Genomic DNA, 14,161 nt, shown 5'->3' on the forward strand with positions numbered 1-14,161 from the left:
GCAGCTGTGACTCCCATAAGTAATCCCTCATGGGACAGGAGCCATGGTCTCCACCAGCAGACTGGTCAAGAGACTACCTGCTCTCAACCCAGTGCACGAGGCTCCCGCTGGTGCTCGGGCGCTACCAGGCCTGGGGGGATGTGGAAGTCACAGTCCACACAGTCACGAGGGAAGGGCAAGAGGAGGAAGTCTGGGCGTACGATGAGCGCCGGGAAGGGCCCGAGGGGGGCTGGTGCAGCACAAGCACCCCGCGAGGGCAGGCCCCTGCGGGACCCCAAATCAGTGAGATCAGTGGTGCTCAGATCCACTGCTACTGGGGAGACTCCGGGAACTGCCTCTGAACCCCTTCTGCCCCAAACACCACTTGCCAGGTGAGTCTGTCAACCAGGAAGTCTTTATTGAGCTAGAAGAGAGGCCCCCCAGTCCTTGAGAGGCTAATGGAGAGCAGAGGTGGGTGCCTATAAAGAATGGGGGCAGGGGTGCTCCTGTAAGGAAGAGAGGGAGGCTGGAGGCATGGCAGGTAGACACGGAGGGAGGAGGCTGGAGGCAGGGTAGGGAGGGCACCTAGGCTGCAGGGAACGCAGAAGGTGAACTGCAAGAGAACCCGCCAGAAAGAGGCTGTTCTTCCTTCTCCTCCTGTCTGGGTAGCTACTGGCTTCTGCCTGCTCTGCCAGAAAGCCTCCAAAATCAGCCTTCTTCCCTCTCCTCCCCTGTAGCTCCACCCCAGCCTCCTCCTGGGCCTCCCACCCACCCTCCATACAGCAGCCTGTGAGGTCTTTCAAAAGCTCAACCTGACCCTAAACCTGCCACAGGCCCTCAAGAGAGCAAGTCTGAACTTGAACTGGGGTCTATAAGAGACCAGCTGTGGGCAGGGCCTACACCATTACAGCCCGACCGCATCCTCCACCACCACCCTCGGCCAGACCCAGATGGGTCCGCTCTGCAGTTCCAGAACCAGGCCATGCTAGCATGGATCATCTCTCCTGCTTCCTCACCCCTGTTCATCCCGCGGTCTCAGCTCAGGTGTCCCCTCCTCCACGGAGCCCTCCCTAACATCCCACCCAAGGGAGAGTCATGGGGCCCCTTTGGGCCCCCTGCCCCAGTCCTGTTCACTCTGGACTGTTAACTGGAGGGGAGGCCTGTGAGCCCTGGGAGGGCAGGGCCAGGACTGTCCCCATCCCTGCTGTGTCCTCAGCAGGGCCCGGCACAGGGCTGAGCAGAGGTGCGCAGTGAGTCTTAATCGCTGGGCCAGCCTGCTGGACAGGTCCAGCTGTAGGAAAGCTCAGCAGAGAGAGAGGGTGGTTTAAGGGGAAGTGAATGCCAGTGGTGAGTGCTTATACTGTCAGCCACTGGGGAGTCCGATGGGGCACAAAACGGGACCTGGAGCTAAGTCAAGCAGGGTCACTGGTGCAGTGGAGAAAAACACAGGGCCTGAGCAGAGAGGCGTGCTCTGGGATGAAGAGCCAGGAGGGAGACCAGCTGAAGGGCTGCCGAGAGCTCAGCAACACAGAGGCTCCGTGTGGGCCTGGGTTTGTATGAAGAAACCACGTGGGGCGTTGCCGACATCTCCAGGGCCTGGTTGCTGGCTGCGCGTGTGACCTGTGGTAAAGCCCCTTTCCCCCCAGGCCCGGTTCCCATGTGTAAGATCAAGGACTAAACCTGTGTCCATGAACGGGTGTCAGTGGCAGGCGGGGCCTGCACGGTTACAGCCTGACCTCCTGTCTTGACCAGACCCCCGCCCCCAAACCACCAGATCTAGCCAGGGTCCACTCTGCAGTTTCAGAGCCAGGCCATGCTGGCACAGTCTGAGTCCCCTCAAACGGTACACGAGGTCATGTGTGGGTACTGTCCTCGGTAATGGGCTTGTAACTTCCAGAGGTCACCTAAGGGGCCAGGGCATGTAAGATGACCACTCCGGAGCCTCAGCTTTGACACACTTCACCGCTTCCACTAGAGGCCTGAGTTCCCGCTCAGCTGTAGCATGTGTTTAGTATTTTCAGAAGCTCCTCTCTTGACCTAAAGATTTCTGAGAGAATCTGCCGAGGAAGACTAGGAAATACGTCACTGAAGCTACTTCAGGTGGGACAAGAAACTAGGTGGCAAGAGAGAAAACCCCCCTCCCGGCTTTTAAAGGAGAGAGGAGGAAGCAAAGGACAGCTGTCTTCTGAGAAGAGCAGGGGACAGTAAGGGCGCCTGCCTCTGGGAAACATGGTTTCTGGGCCAGAAGCCGCGGAGGACATGGAGGGGAGTGCGGAGGGAGGGAAGGGAGCGCCGAGGGAGGGAGTGCTGCCCTGGGACCCAGGAGGCCATCTGCAGGCAGAACCGGGTTTCCAACTCGGGTCCCCCCAACTTTCAATTCTGTTTTGTCCACCACACCACTTAGTTTCTGGGTGGCCCTGAGCAAGTTACTTAACCTCTCTGGAACCTCCACTTCGACTACAAGACGGAAGTCGGCATACTTACCAGGAACAGAGTGGTGTGGCTGGGTGGGCGGGCCTGTGAGGCGCTTAGGAAAGCGCGGCTCAGACCAAGTGCTGGCAAACAGTGACAGCTGCCATTAGGAAACTGCTAACTGTGGTGAGCCGGCCAGGTGGTCACCTACTGCCCGGCCGGGAGGGACGCTCTCCTGGCTCAGCCCTCCCGGTCCAACAACGCCGTCCATGTGCTGCCTGCCCTGCCTCTGACCAGCTTGGCCAAGGGCTCTGTGTTCTTCACTCCTCAGGCCCATGGGGCCGGGGAGGGAGGGTCCCCCACCCTTCCTGGGGACCGCTCTGTGCTGGTGCACAGGGGGTGCATCACTTCTTTAGAATGGGGTGGGGGAGGAAGGAAGGAGAGGACGGATGATGGAAAGGAGTGAGGCTGGGTGTCCGGAGCTCTGAGACGGGGCTGTGGGGGGCACAGTCTCCGTCTTGGCTGATTCCAGAGGGGGCCGACTCCAGCCCAAGGTTCTTCCCCAGGTCTGCAATGGCCAGGCCACTGAAGAGGGGGGTTGGGATGGGGGGCGGTGCGCCTCACCTTTGATGATGGACTTCATGTCACACTTTGCCGAGTCGATGTTGTGTAAGGCGATGAGCAGCTCTCCAGGGTTCAGGGGGGACAGGGCTGAGTTCCCTTCACCTGTAGCAGGGGGAGTGGGGGGAGGAGGAGGAGACAGTATGGAGGCCTGAGAGACAGGTCCACGCCCCCCTAGACTGGGGGAGCAGCAGAGGAAGACAAGGCGCCCTCTGGGATTAGGGGTACAGAGGGCTGGAGCATCGGAAAACATCGGGAGGCACCTGAAGGAGGCGGCAACTGGGAACCATTCCAACCAGAGGCCTGTCAGGCCTTCACTGGGCCCCCCGCCCCCCTGCACTGGGCCCCCACCATCTCTCGTGTGACTCGGCCACTCTCCCCTGTCCTGGCCCAGGCTGTGCACCCACAAGGGCAGGGCGAGGACGAGCTCATCCCAGGTCCCCAGCACAGCAGAGAGGCGCAGGGGCGTCTGCCGGACAGGACAAGAGGGGCCAGGCCACAGACTGGCAAACAGTGCTCGGGCTGAATGCCACCTGGGGCGAGGCTGGGGGAGACGGCACTCTTCTTGTGGGGTGTCGAGGGTCCCAGACGCTCGCGTGTCTGTTTTAAGTCACCAAGTCATGTGCAGAACAGACAGCTTACACCCTCCCTAGCTCCAGCCCCTGGGGTGAAGGCTGAGGAATCTACCCTACACCATCTGGTAGTCTGTCTATGTTGAAAGTTCTTTCTTTTGGACCAAGCCGTGTCCAAACTCGAACAAAATGCCCCTCCCCCACAGCCGGAGGGGTTCAGGCAAGAGCTGAGGAAGGGCAAGGATGTGTTTGACGTCCTGGAAGGGAAGATGCTTACAGAGTCAGCCCTCAGTCCCACAGTTTTGTCCTCAATGTGGATGAAACCATCACCCAAGTACCACGGGAGGGTGGCCCAGAAGCTCTGGGACAGATGTTGAGATGTCGCCAAGTCTGAATGGCAGCCTCAGAGAGCAAGATGAACACCCCCACACCAAAATGTGGTGGCATCCCTCCCCCAGCATTCCACATCTCACCTCCTGGACCCCTTCCTCCTGCCACCTGAGGTGGGGTCTCCTGGGGGATCCGCTGGGGAGGGATAATACAAGGGCCAGGGTTGAGCTGGCCCCTGGTGGGGAGGCGAACACATCACCTACCGTGCTGGGTGCCCAGCAGGCGGTTGAAGACCTCTTTCACCACTATGGGGTTGAGCTTGATGAGCTTTGGCAGGGCCTGGATCACTTCCTTCTACAAGGGTAAGGCAGGGGAGGGCAGGTCAGATACGTCCCCTGCCTGCTCCAGAGAAGCCTCTGCACTGCTTGCCCTGGGGCGGTGAGGGGCAAGCTCTGACCTCACCCAGCCCCCCAGTACCTTCCTCCTCTCCCTCTCTTTGGCCCCTCAAGGTTTAGCTTTCCCAGCTCACTGGGCCTGACCCAGCCCCAGCCTCATCACCCCCCAGGTGAGCCCCTGGGCCAGCTTGATGACTCCTCCTACAAGAGGAGATGGAGGTTCACCTGAGGCCCCACAGCCTGGGAGGAACAAGACCTGGGCAGGGGAAGCACACACTCAAGGGGAGGTGCCCCCTGCCCTGCTCCTGTGGCTCCACTTTGTCCTCAGGATGATCGTGTGTACGGGGTGGGGCGCGCAGTGGTGGATCACTGGGATACTCACTCGACAGGAGGAAGAAACTGAGGCTCAGAGAGGGGTGGGGCTTGCCGAGTAGAGACTGACCCAGACAAGACCCAGCCTGTGCTCACAGCATCTGACGAGGGCGCCCGGGTGCCTCCCTCCTTCCCGCCCCGCCAGGCGTGTCCCCATGGGTGGGGGCATCCAGGCGTGCAGCTCCGTACCTTCTCCAGCCCATTGAGCACTGGGATGAGGAAGCGTACGTCTGGCAGTCGCTTGTGGTAGAGATCCCTGACCCGCTTCACCAGCTCCGGGGATGGGGGCACTGCAGGCGGAGGAATAAGCAGGAGGCTCGGGGGCTGGGGGCGGTGGGGTGAGTGGACACCAAGGGGGAGAAACGAATGGTGGTGGGTGTGTGGCAGGGGTGGGGAGGGGCTGCTCCATTTCAGAGCAGAAATCACTGGTCCCTTGGTTTCTCAAATGCGTTTTAGCAGTGCACTCTTCCGCACAGAGAAATTGAGGCCCAAGGATGGGGAGAGGTTCACAAGAGGGCCAAGCATGAGGACCCAGCAGCTCTGATCCCCAGGTCCTGGGAAGGGAAGTGGGGAGGGCCTGGACAGAGGAGGAGAAGGAAAAAGGATGGGGTCCCGGGAGGCACCTTTGTCCGTGAGGCTGTGCAGACAACGTGTGACCAGCGTCTCTGCCCCCTTGGGACAGTTCTCCACCAGCAGGAGCAGCTCTGGTGAGTTCATGCCCATTCCCCGGATCTACAGGGAGAGAGACGACAGAGACGCGGGGCGGCGTGAGGGGGACGGGGGCCCAGGGGGAGAGCTTGGGGAGGCCCAGGCTCAGCTTGGGGAGGTGTCAGAAACCAGGCAGCTGGGAGGACACTGGGATTCTGGAGGAGGAACTGGCAAGAGAGAGCGGATCTTAAATATTCTCATTGTTAGAAGAAAATTAATAATTCTTTGAGGTGATGGATGTTAATTAAACTTATGGTAATAATCACTTCACAATATACACATGTATCAAATCACTGTTGTAGACCTTAAGCTAAGCTAAGGTTGTATATTGGCTGTATCTCAATAAAGCAGAGGGAGAAAAGAATGGGCGCCAGGCTTCAGAGAAGCGGGGGAAGTCTGGGGAAGGTGGGCAGGGTTGGCAGAAGCGCCCAGGTCTCGCCCGCCCGACCTCACACACACAGGCTCCTGCAGCTCCTTCCTGCCCTCCCGCCAGGCAGGCCAGGCCTGGTCTCTGGGACTCAGCCTGACCTTTGATGCCCAAGCTGTTCTTCAATTCCTTGGTGAAGACATTTCTGGGTTCTGCAGGCACAAGTGACCCCTGCCCACTTCCCCCAGTGACCACCTGGGTGCCAGCTTTGCTGCTGGCTCGGATCAGGGCTCGACCTGTTGCTGCGTCTGCTGCCTCCCCCTAACCCCCCGCGGGCACCGAACACAGGGAGCGGAAGAGGGCCAGGCGTCAAGGGCCCACGCTTTCCTCTGCCCAAATGCAAGCGGAGCCGACAGTCGTTGCCCTCAAGGAGCTCACAGTCCAGTGGGCTCACCGTGACAATGGGGAGAAGAGTCTGCTTCCTCCTCACAACCAGACTATTACCCCCACGTTACAGGTAAGGACCCCCTTGACTCTGGGAGGCAGGTACGTGGGAATTAACCTGCCTCATTTTCTCCTTTGGTTTATGGTCGAAATTCTCAGTAATAAAATGTCAGGGACAGAGATAGAGAAGAGCAGTTTCAAATCTGGTGACAAAAGGGAAGAACAGACATTCTGAATTTCACAGGCCAGCCTGTAACTGAGTTGCTTCTTTTGTGGGTGACCCTGTGGCTCCAGAGAGGAGCAGGAGGGACTCGGGCCACGACAAGTAAAGATTCCTGTCAGCAAGGCAGGGGAGGGACGGCTCATATATGACAACAGGGAGACAGGTATTCATGCGCATGAGGTCACAGAATCGCTCCAACAAGCTTGCTGGTCTGAATTATCTGCTCGGTTTTAACTGAAGGGTGCAAGGTCACGCAGTCAGAAAGGGACAGATGGAATGTGAACCGAGGTCTGTCCGACTGGAAGCTCTTAACTACAGGGCTACCCTGCTGTCTTCTCAGGGGTGGATGGAGGTGGCGGAGTGATGACCCTTAGTCTCAGCACTCAGCAGGGGGAGAACATTCGGGGGCGGGGCTGGAGTCGGGTCAGCCCCGCCCACCGGTGGGCGGAGCCTGGCGGGCCAGGAGCCTCACCGGCTGTTCGATGACCCTCAGCACTGTCCTCTTGATGTCGGCGATGGCCTCCGTGTACACGGCCGCCAGCTCGTGGATCAGCTTGTGGTTCTGAGGTAGGAGAGCCAGGTAGAGGTACAGGCACTGCTTCACCGTCTCCTCGGTCCAGGGTGCGGCCACCTCTAAGGGGGGGGGGGGGGGGGGGGGAGATCAGGCCAGCCCCACTCCCCCCACCCCTGCCCAGCGCCTGGATCCTTTTGGGGGGCTGCAGGCACGGAAGGGAGTGGGAGCTGGGCCTGGAAACAAACTGTCCCAGGGCAGGAAGCCAGTCCTCTGGGAAATGAGGTGCAACCAGACCTGCTCCCCTTCTGGAAGTCTCTGCCCTACATTCCCATCTGGTCTCCTCTGACCACCGACTCAGACAGATCTTCCCAAGAGCACATCTGACCCTGCCCCTCTTCTACTCAGCAGTCTCACCACCATCCGGGGCCCTCAGGGGACGCCTCACCTTGCTCTCCCTGCCAGCTCCTGTTCAGGGCTGCCCGCCTCCGGGGCTGTGTGCTGGGGTCACAGCCTCCTCTGACAGCCCCTCAGGGCCCCCACTTTGGAGCCTGTACATGTGCTGCTCTGTTGCCTAGAACCCTGCACCCAACACTTTTTTTTTTCTTTTTAACCTCGCTGTGTGGCAGGATCTTAGTTCCCCAACCAGGGATCGAACCTGTGCCTCCTGCACTGGGAGCATGGAGTCTTTACTACTAGACCACCAGGGAAGCCCCCAGCTCCTCTTCTGCACCACCTCAGGGTCACAGAGCCAGCACATCTCCTGGGAAGCTGGCCCGGCACCCAGGCTGCGCTGGGGCTCCTGTGCTCCCAGAAGCCCCCTGCTTTCTGCCATGGCTGGAACCTTCCAGGTTAGTGGTCCCTTCCCTGGGGGCCTGGGTCTCCCGGTCTGCAATGCCGGAGGACCCAGAGCTCTGCTAAAGGAATGGTCTGCAAAGAACCTGCCTGGCCCTTCCTGGAGTCCCATCACTGGCTCGCTCTCTTGGTCCTCAGCTTCCAGCCCAGCTGCCCCTGCTTTCAGGATGCTCTGCCTGACCTCTCAGGCTGGGCCAGGAGCCCCTTCTGGGTTCCCGCAGGCTCCTGCTTTCACCGAGGCTTGCTTGTTCCGGTTCTTACTGTCTGGCTGTCTCCCTCAGTGGGCTGTCTCCCCTAGTTCACAACACCTCTGGAGAACCTGAGCCAAACCTGTGTCCTTGTCGGCTCCAAAGAGCACCGACGGCGGGTTGGGGTGGACCAAGAGCTGTAGGTAGTTGAGGGCAAACTTCTCCACATACTCTCGCAGCTGCTCCTTCTCGTACATGCGCTTGATGAACAGCAAGGCCTGGGAACGCACCTGAGGAGCGGGGGTGGAGGGGAGGACGGCTGCCCTGAACTTGGTGGCATCGGTGTGAAAACAAGCTGAGGTCTGAGAAAGGTCCGGCAGGGCTGAGCTACCATGCCCAAGCCTGGTCACCTGCTTGGGAGAGAGGCTTCCTGGCCCAACTCAAGGCCCTGTACCACCCCACCGTCTACCTGCCCCGTCCCATCTCTTATCGTTCATTCATCTTGCTTGCTATACTCCAACTGGAAGGAGCTTTCCTCAGTTCCTCAAAAAAGTGAAGTCGCTCAGTCGTGTCCGACTCTTTGCGACCCTGTGGGCTATAGCCTACCAGGCTTCTCCGTCCATGGGATCTTCCAGGCAAGAGTACTGGAGTGGGTTTCCATTTCCTCCTCCAAGGGATTGTCCCGACCCAGAGATTGAACTCAGGTCTCCCTCATTGCAGGCAGACACTTTACTGTCTGAGCCATCAGGGAAGCCCTCACTTTTTTTCAAGTGACCGCATTCTCCCCAGCTCTGAGACTCGGCACAAAAACTTCCCACTGCTGGCATGCCTGTCACTGGCCAGATCCTGTTTCACTCAGACATCCCCTGCTGGCAGCCACGTGAACAGGGCCAGGTCTTGGGCACTGCTTTGTCCCTAGCGGCACCACAGGGCCAAGCCAGCAGGGAGGGTTTGCTGAGTGAATGGCCCTGAGATGTCAGAAAGGAGCTGGTGGCAGGCGGGAGCAGGGATGGACCGAGGGCCTCTCAATCACATGCTGACCCTCCGTGCAGGGCACACCCGTCCCCTCAGTGCAGCTCTTGGCTCACACGACCCCTCCTCCAGAAGTCTTCCTTAGACCGCTTCCCTTCCCTGGCTGCACACTCGACTCCACTCCAGGCACTGAACAGGCTGTGTGGTCACAATGGCTCCCCTCCTGGTCAGTGCCCCGCCAGGTCCCAGCACAGCACCAGGCCTTAAGAGGGGGTGCACCAACATGGGCGGAGTAAGAGCGAAATGGACTGCTATTCCTGGGGAGGGGGGTGTGTCTATGTGTACATGCTAAGCAGCCTTGTGCCATCAAGAATGGAAAAGCTGCCACCACCAAGTTATCACAAGAAGGGCAGCAGGCCCAGAAACCTTCAGGGGCATGTGGAAAAGAGGGGACTGGTGACTCGGGACAGAGGAAGGGCTGAGAGTAGCCCAGCACAGAGCAGGGGTGGGGGGTCACCTTGTCCTTCTCGTGGGAGCTGAGGTCTAGCAGGACATGCAGGTACTGGAACTGACGGGACGGGCGCTTGAAGATAAGGTCTCGGAGAGTGGACATGCCCAGGTAGGTGCGACTCTGCGGCAGGAAGGAGGGGAGCTGGAGCTCAGGGCACCGAGGTGTGCCTCGGGGGTGTCTCTCTTGCCTAGTCAGATCAGGTCCCTCACAGAGCCCCCCAGCCCACCCCAGGCTGCAACGAGCATGGCCCCGCCCACGCCCATCCTCACCTCGTCCTCACAGTACTTTCGGATCACCTCCAGGGCGCTCTCAGTGATCAGCGGCGCCTCCAGCACAACCTTGGTGAAGATCCTGCCAGAGGGGGAGGGACGGGGTAGAGCTGCAGAGGAGAGGCCCCCGGGCTTCCTCCTCCTGCCGACTGCAGCTTAGAGGTGGCAGGACCGCTCACAGAGCGCTCGCTCAACCCCCTGCGGACAGAGTCACAGAGCTCTGGAAGCAACAGAGTAGGGCTCAAATGCTGCCTGGGGGGGTGGGGGGGAGGTGACATGGGCAGAGACTGCCTCTGTGAAACTCAGTTTTGTCCAATGGGGATTCCTAGCTTGTCTAAAACAGCAGTGGGAGGGAATGATGGGGGGGAGTGGGAAAGGGTGTTGTATTTCAGACATGGTGACCATCAAAGGCTGCTTTGAGATGCTTTAGTCATGCTGGTAGGTAAGAAAGATCTGACCATGCAAGGAATAGGCGGAGAAGACCCCAGGTAGAGAACAGAAAAGTGCCAAGCTTGGCATGTGTGAGCACACAGGACTGAAAGCTGGTGCGTCTAAAGTCGGGGCAGGGGGTGGGGGGTGGGCAGGGAAAAGCATAGAGGCCAAAAAAGAGGCTCGAGAGGTTGGTGGCGACTAGATTATATAAGATCTCCTAGAGGCCTAGTAAGGAAGTCACATTTTGTCTTGAGGACAATGGAAGGTTTTTAGTGGGGACATAGAGGCTTGACATTATCAAATGTCACCTGTGCTGTTGGAGAATGGATATGCTGGAGGTCAAGAACAAGGAGGAAGCTACAGAACCACCTGAGGCAAGAGACGGGGATGGCGAGAAGTTGACGCCCAGAACAGGCTTCTGAAGCCGGCACTGTTTTCACACATCATGGGAGAAAACGGAGGCCGAGGTGAGTGACACAGATGTCAGAGAGCAAGCAGCAGAGCCGGGGGACACAGCGACAGTGCAGAGACCTGGTCTGAGGGCGGGGAGAGGCGGCAGCTCGGGATGGGCGCGTGGAGGGCTGACTCAGGTGCTAATGAAGAGCTGCTTGGAGCCCAGAGAGAAAAGGCAGGACACGGGACAGGGGACCCCTGAGGACAGCGGGGTGCAGGGCCGCCCCCTCACCCATCCTTCTGGTCTGGCTTCTCCTGCAGGCCGGAGAGCAGGCGGATGAGGCAGTCCTCGTATTTGTCCAGGGCGCCCTTGACGCCAGCTGCGAGGTAGGCGTTGTATTCCTGGTAGAGCCAGGCGAAGGCCAGGTCCAGGCGGGCCCGGACGTCCTCCAGGATGAAGGACAGGACCTCGGCCTTCAGGCCCGAGTCAAACTGCGTCACCAGGCTGGCCAGGATCTTTATGCGCACCTGACATAAGAGCGAGGAGCTGTGTTGGCGTGGGGGGCGGGCAGTGCCCGGCAACCCCAACCGTGCCCTGCCGTCTGCTCCCGCCCAGCCTCAGGGAGCCAGCGCAGGCCCAGTGTTAAGTGAGGAAGGAAAGCTGAAGAGCCTTATTTTCAAGAGGTCTCATTTATATGAACAGAAAAAAAACTGAAAAGGGAGAAAAAAATAATCAACACAGAATAAAACTAGGAGTAATAGCCAAAATTTCTAGGAGTAATATCTAAATCATAGATATATAAAATTACAAATAGCTACACTGTATCTAAAGTGCATCTAAAATATATATAGGTAAATTTTTAGGAGTATTATCTTGAGTACACAGAAAATGATCCTGACGGATTCCCTGAATTTGTTTATTGGTCACTTCTGTCAGGGGGATGGCTCCCAGCTGGGGGCCAAAGAAGACATATGGTCCCCCTATGGCCTGGAAGTAATTTGAACAGAAAGCATATACTATTTGTTTAACTAAACTTCAAAAATTGGGGAAAAAGCCACTTGACTGAGGTTACAATCCCAGCAAGTGGCAGAATCAGGATTTAAAGCAGGTGTGGGTGTGTAAGTCTGTGGCAAAAGAACAAGAATGCTGTGAACCACAGCAAGAGCAAGCACCCAGACAGCCCGCGTGCAGGGGGCTCTTCCTTGTAGCCACCCAGTGCTGGGGGACAGAGCACGCGTGTCCACACACATTTTCTTCCACATTGCCTGTGAGGAGCTGCTGCTATCATATCTGCTTTATGGGAGGTGAGAGTGAGGCTGGAAGAAGCGGCCAGGGAGAGGCAGTGCTGGGGTCTGAAGCCAGGGAGAGTTAACCCTGAGGCCCGTCTCTCCGCTGGGCCGTGCGGCAGGCTCTTGGAGAGAGGGACTGGGAGGAGGGGCTGGGAGGACGGGGGCACACCTGGGCGGCCCCGCTGCAGGCCACGGCCTTCTCAGCCCGCAGGATCCGCTTCACAGCGCCCAGCTTCATGGCCTCAACCTGCGCGTCCGTCAGGGGCTTCAGCACGTCACTTAGGCGGAAGATTTTCTTGCGCCCGCCGGCACCCGCCAGTCTATGTGCAAGAGTAGGGACAGGGACATGGTGACTCCAAACATCCTTTCTGGAAGCCAGGCCCCACCCCAGGCTATACAGACAGAGACAACTCCACGCTGTCCCTCCAACTCCCCTGTGACCCCGAGGCACTGCAGGGCAATGGGAAGGCAGAGGATGCTCTTCTGGTTTGGTACACAGTATCTGAGGGGAGGCCGCTATAAGAAGCAGGCAACGGATGACGATGTGAGATCTGAATGAAGTGAGGGAATCAGACCCGCAAGTGTCTGGGGGTGAGCTCTCTAGGCAGAGCGAACAGGGAGTGCAAAGGCCTCCACGTGGGGATGTGCTTGGCCGAGCAAGAGGCTGGTGTGACGGGAGGAGGGAGCAAGGCGAACGGAGAGCTTGAGGGGCAGCAGGTCAGGCAGGGCGCTGCTGGCGAGCCTGGGTTGGGGACAGGGCGGGGAGAGGCTGGATTCTGTGGTCTGTAAGGCAGGTGATGATGGGGACAGTGATGGGAGCAACCAGGAGCACTTCCTACGTGCTAGAAACCACGCCAAGTGCTTTTTACCTCATGATCACTGTCCACCCAAGAGCCATCTGATCTAATCATCTAACCAGCACTGTGAACTCATTTAATTCTCTCTCATCCTCAAAGACAGAGAGATACGATCAGCCCCACTTTAGATATAAGACAGTAGTTTTGTATACAAGAAAACAGCAGATAAGGTCTAGTGGTTATGGCATTGACTCTGGAATCTGAGAACCTGGCCCAGACCAATCTCTGTCTATCTGCCTTCGTCTGTCACACACACACGCCACAACCAGGCCCCAGTTTCCTGCACCAGCACGTGTCAGGGGACTCACCGGGGCTGCGTGACGGGGATAATGGGCTCCGGCCTCCTCTTGGCCTGGGGCGCCTCCTCCTCCAGGGAGGACATGGAGCTCAGGGAGCCCACCACCGAGATGGCCTGGCCCTGGGCTGGCAGGCGCCGCTTGATCAGGACGCTCTCCGGCTTCACCGCCTTCTCCTCCTTGGGCTCCTCCTTGCTCTGTTTGGTCTGCTCCACACCTGAGGGGAAGGCAGCAGACCGGTTCGTGGTGCGTCGGAACCACCTGCTCCCACCCAAGGACCTCCTGTGGGCCAGGCTCCACTCTCAAGCCTTGCGCACCCGAAATTCATTTAAATCTGTAAAGCGTGGGTTGGATCCCTGGTTGGGGAACGAGGATCCTGCAAGCTCTATGGCATGGCCAAAAAGGCAAAAAATTAGGAAAAAAAAAAATCTGCAAAATGCTTTTCTGGAGCTGGAACATTTTTCATCCCCACTTTGCAATAAAACGACTGAGATTCAAACAAGAAACGTCATTATCTTTTGGTCGGAGTAATACCAGGTATCACCACTTTAGAAAGCTGATGAGCAGTTTCAAACAGCACTGAACATGCCCAAAATCACGACCCAACAATTCCACTCCTTCGTATAAACTCAACACAAATGAGGGCACAGCAGCTTTATTCGTAACAGCCAGAAACTGTATAAAGAGCCCACAGGTCCGTCAACAGAGGAGTGTGGACAAACAAATGGGGGCCTCTTCACATAAAGGAAGACTAATGAGCAATAAAAAATAAACGCTTGGTTTACACAGCAACATGGATGAACTTCAAAAACTTATGCTCAGTTTAAAGTAAGCCAGAGGCTATGAGCCCACTGATAGAAGTTCAAAACTAAAACTCACCTATGGAGACAGAAGTGGGGACAGGGGATGCCTTGAGTCTACTGGAAAGGAGCAAGAAGGAACTTTCCAGAGTGCTGGTGACAGTCCTTCTCCACCGAGGCAGTGCTTACACTGGCATGTTCACTTTGTGAAAATCCACTAAGTTGTACACTTCTGAGCTGTGAGTTTCACTGTACCTAATTTAAACCTCAGTAGCACAGTGAGAATGGGAACCACCTGAGGCTCAGAGAGGTTAAGTAACTTGACCAAAGACACACAGTTATTAAGTGGCTGAGGTAGTCTGGG

General features: G+C 57.7%; 1 protein-coding gene across 1 annotated transcript in view; it reads right to left on the reverse strand.

Moving 5' to 3' along the window:
* The window catches only part of SYMPK (symplekin scaffold protein), a 33,529-nt gene that overhangs the window by 2,831 nt on the left and 16,537 nt on the right, over window positions 1-14,161 (reverse strand). Inside the window, exons 12-22 of the mRNA XM_061139641.1 lie at window positions 13,010-13,214; window positions 12,014-12,164; window positions 10,847-11,082; window positions 9,730-9,811; window positions 9,467-9,580; window positions 8,120-8,267; window positions 6,896-7,056; window positions 5,305-5,413; window positions 4,871-4,971; window positions 4,178-4,268; window positions 3,016-3,117 (exon numbers count right to left, since the gene is read on the reverse strand). Coding sequence (XP_060995624.1) covers window positions 3,016-3,117; window positions 4,178-4,268; window positions 4,871-4,971; window positions 5,305-5,413; window positions 6,896-7,056; window positions 8,120-8,267; window positions 9,467-9,580; window positions 9,730-9,811; window positions 10,847-11,082; window positions 12,014-12,164; window positions 13,010-13,214 — 1,500 coding nt within the window. The remainder of the gene's footprint in view (window positions 1-3,015; window positions 3,118-4,177; window positions 4,269-4,870; window positions 4,972-5,304; window positions 5,414-6,895; window positions 7,057-8,119; window positions 8,268-9,466; window positions 9,581-9,729; window positions 9,812-10,846; window positions 11,083-12,013; window positions 12,165-13,009; window positions 13,215-14,161) is intronic.

This window comes from Dama dama, chromosome 4, assembly GCF_033118175.1.
Source record: "Dama dama isolate Ldn47 chromosome 4, ASM3311817v1, whole genome shotgun sequence".
NCBI classification, from domain to species: domain Eukaryota; kingdom Metazoa; phylum Chordata; class Mammalia; order Artiodactyla; family Cervidae; genus Dama; species Dama dama.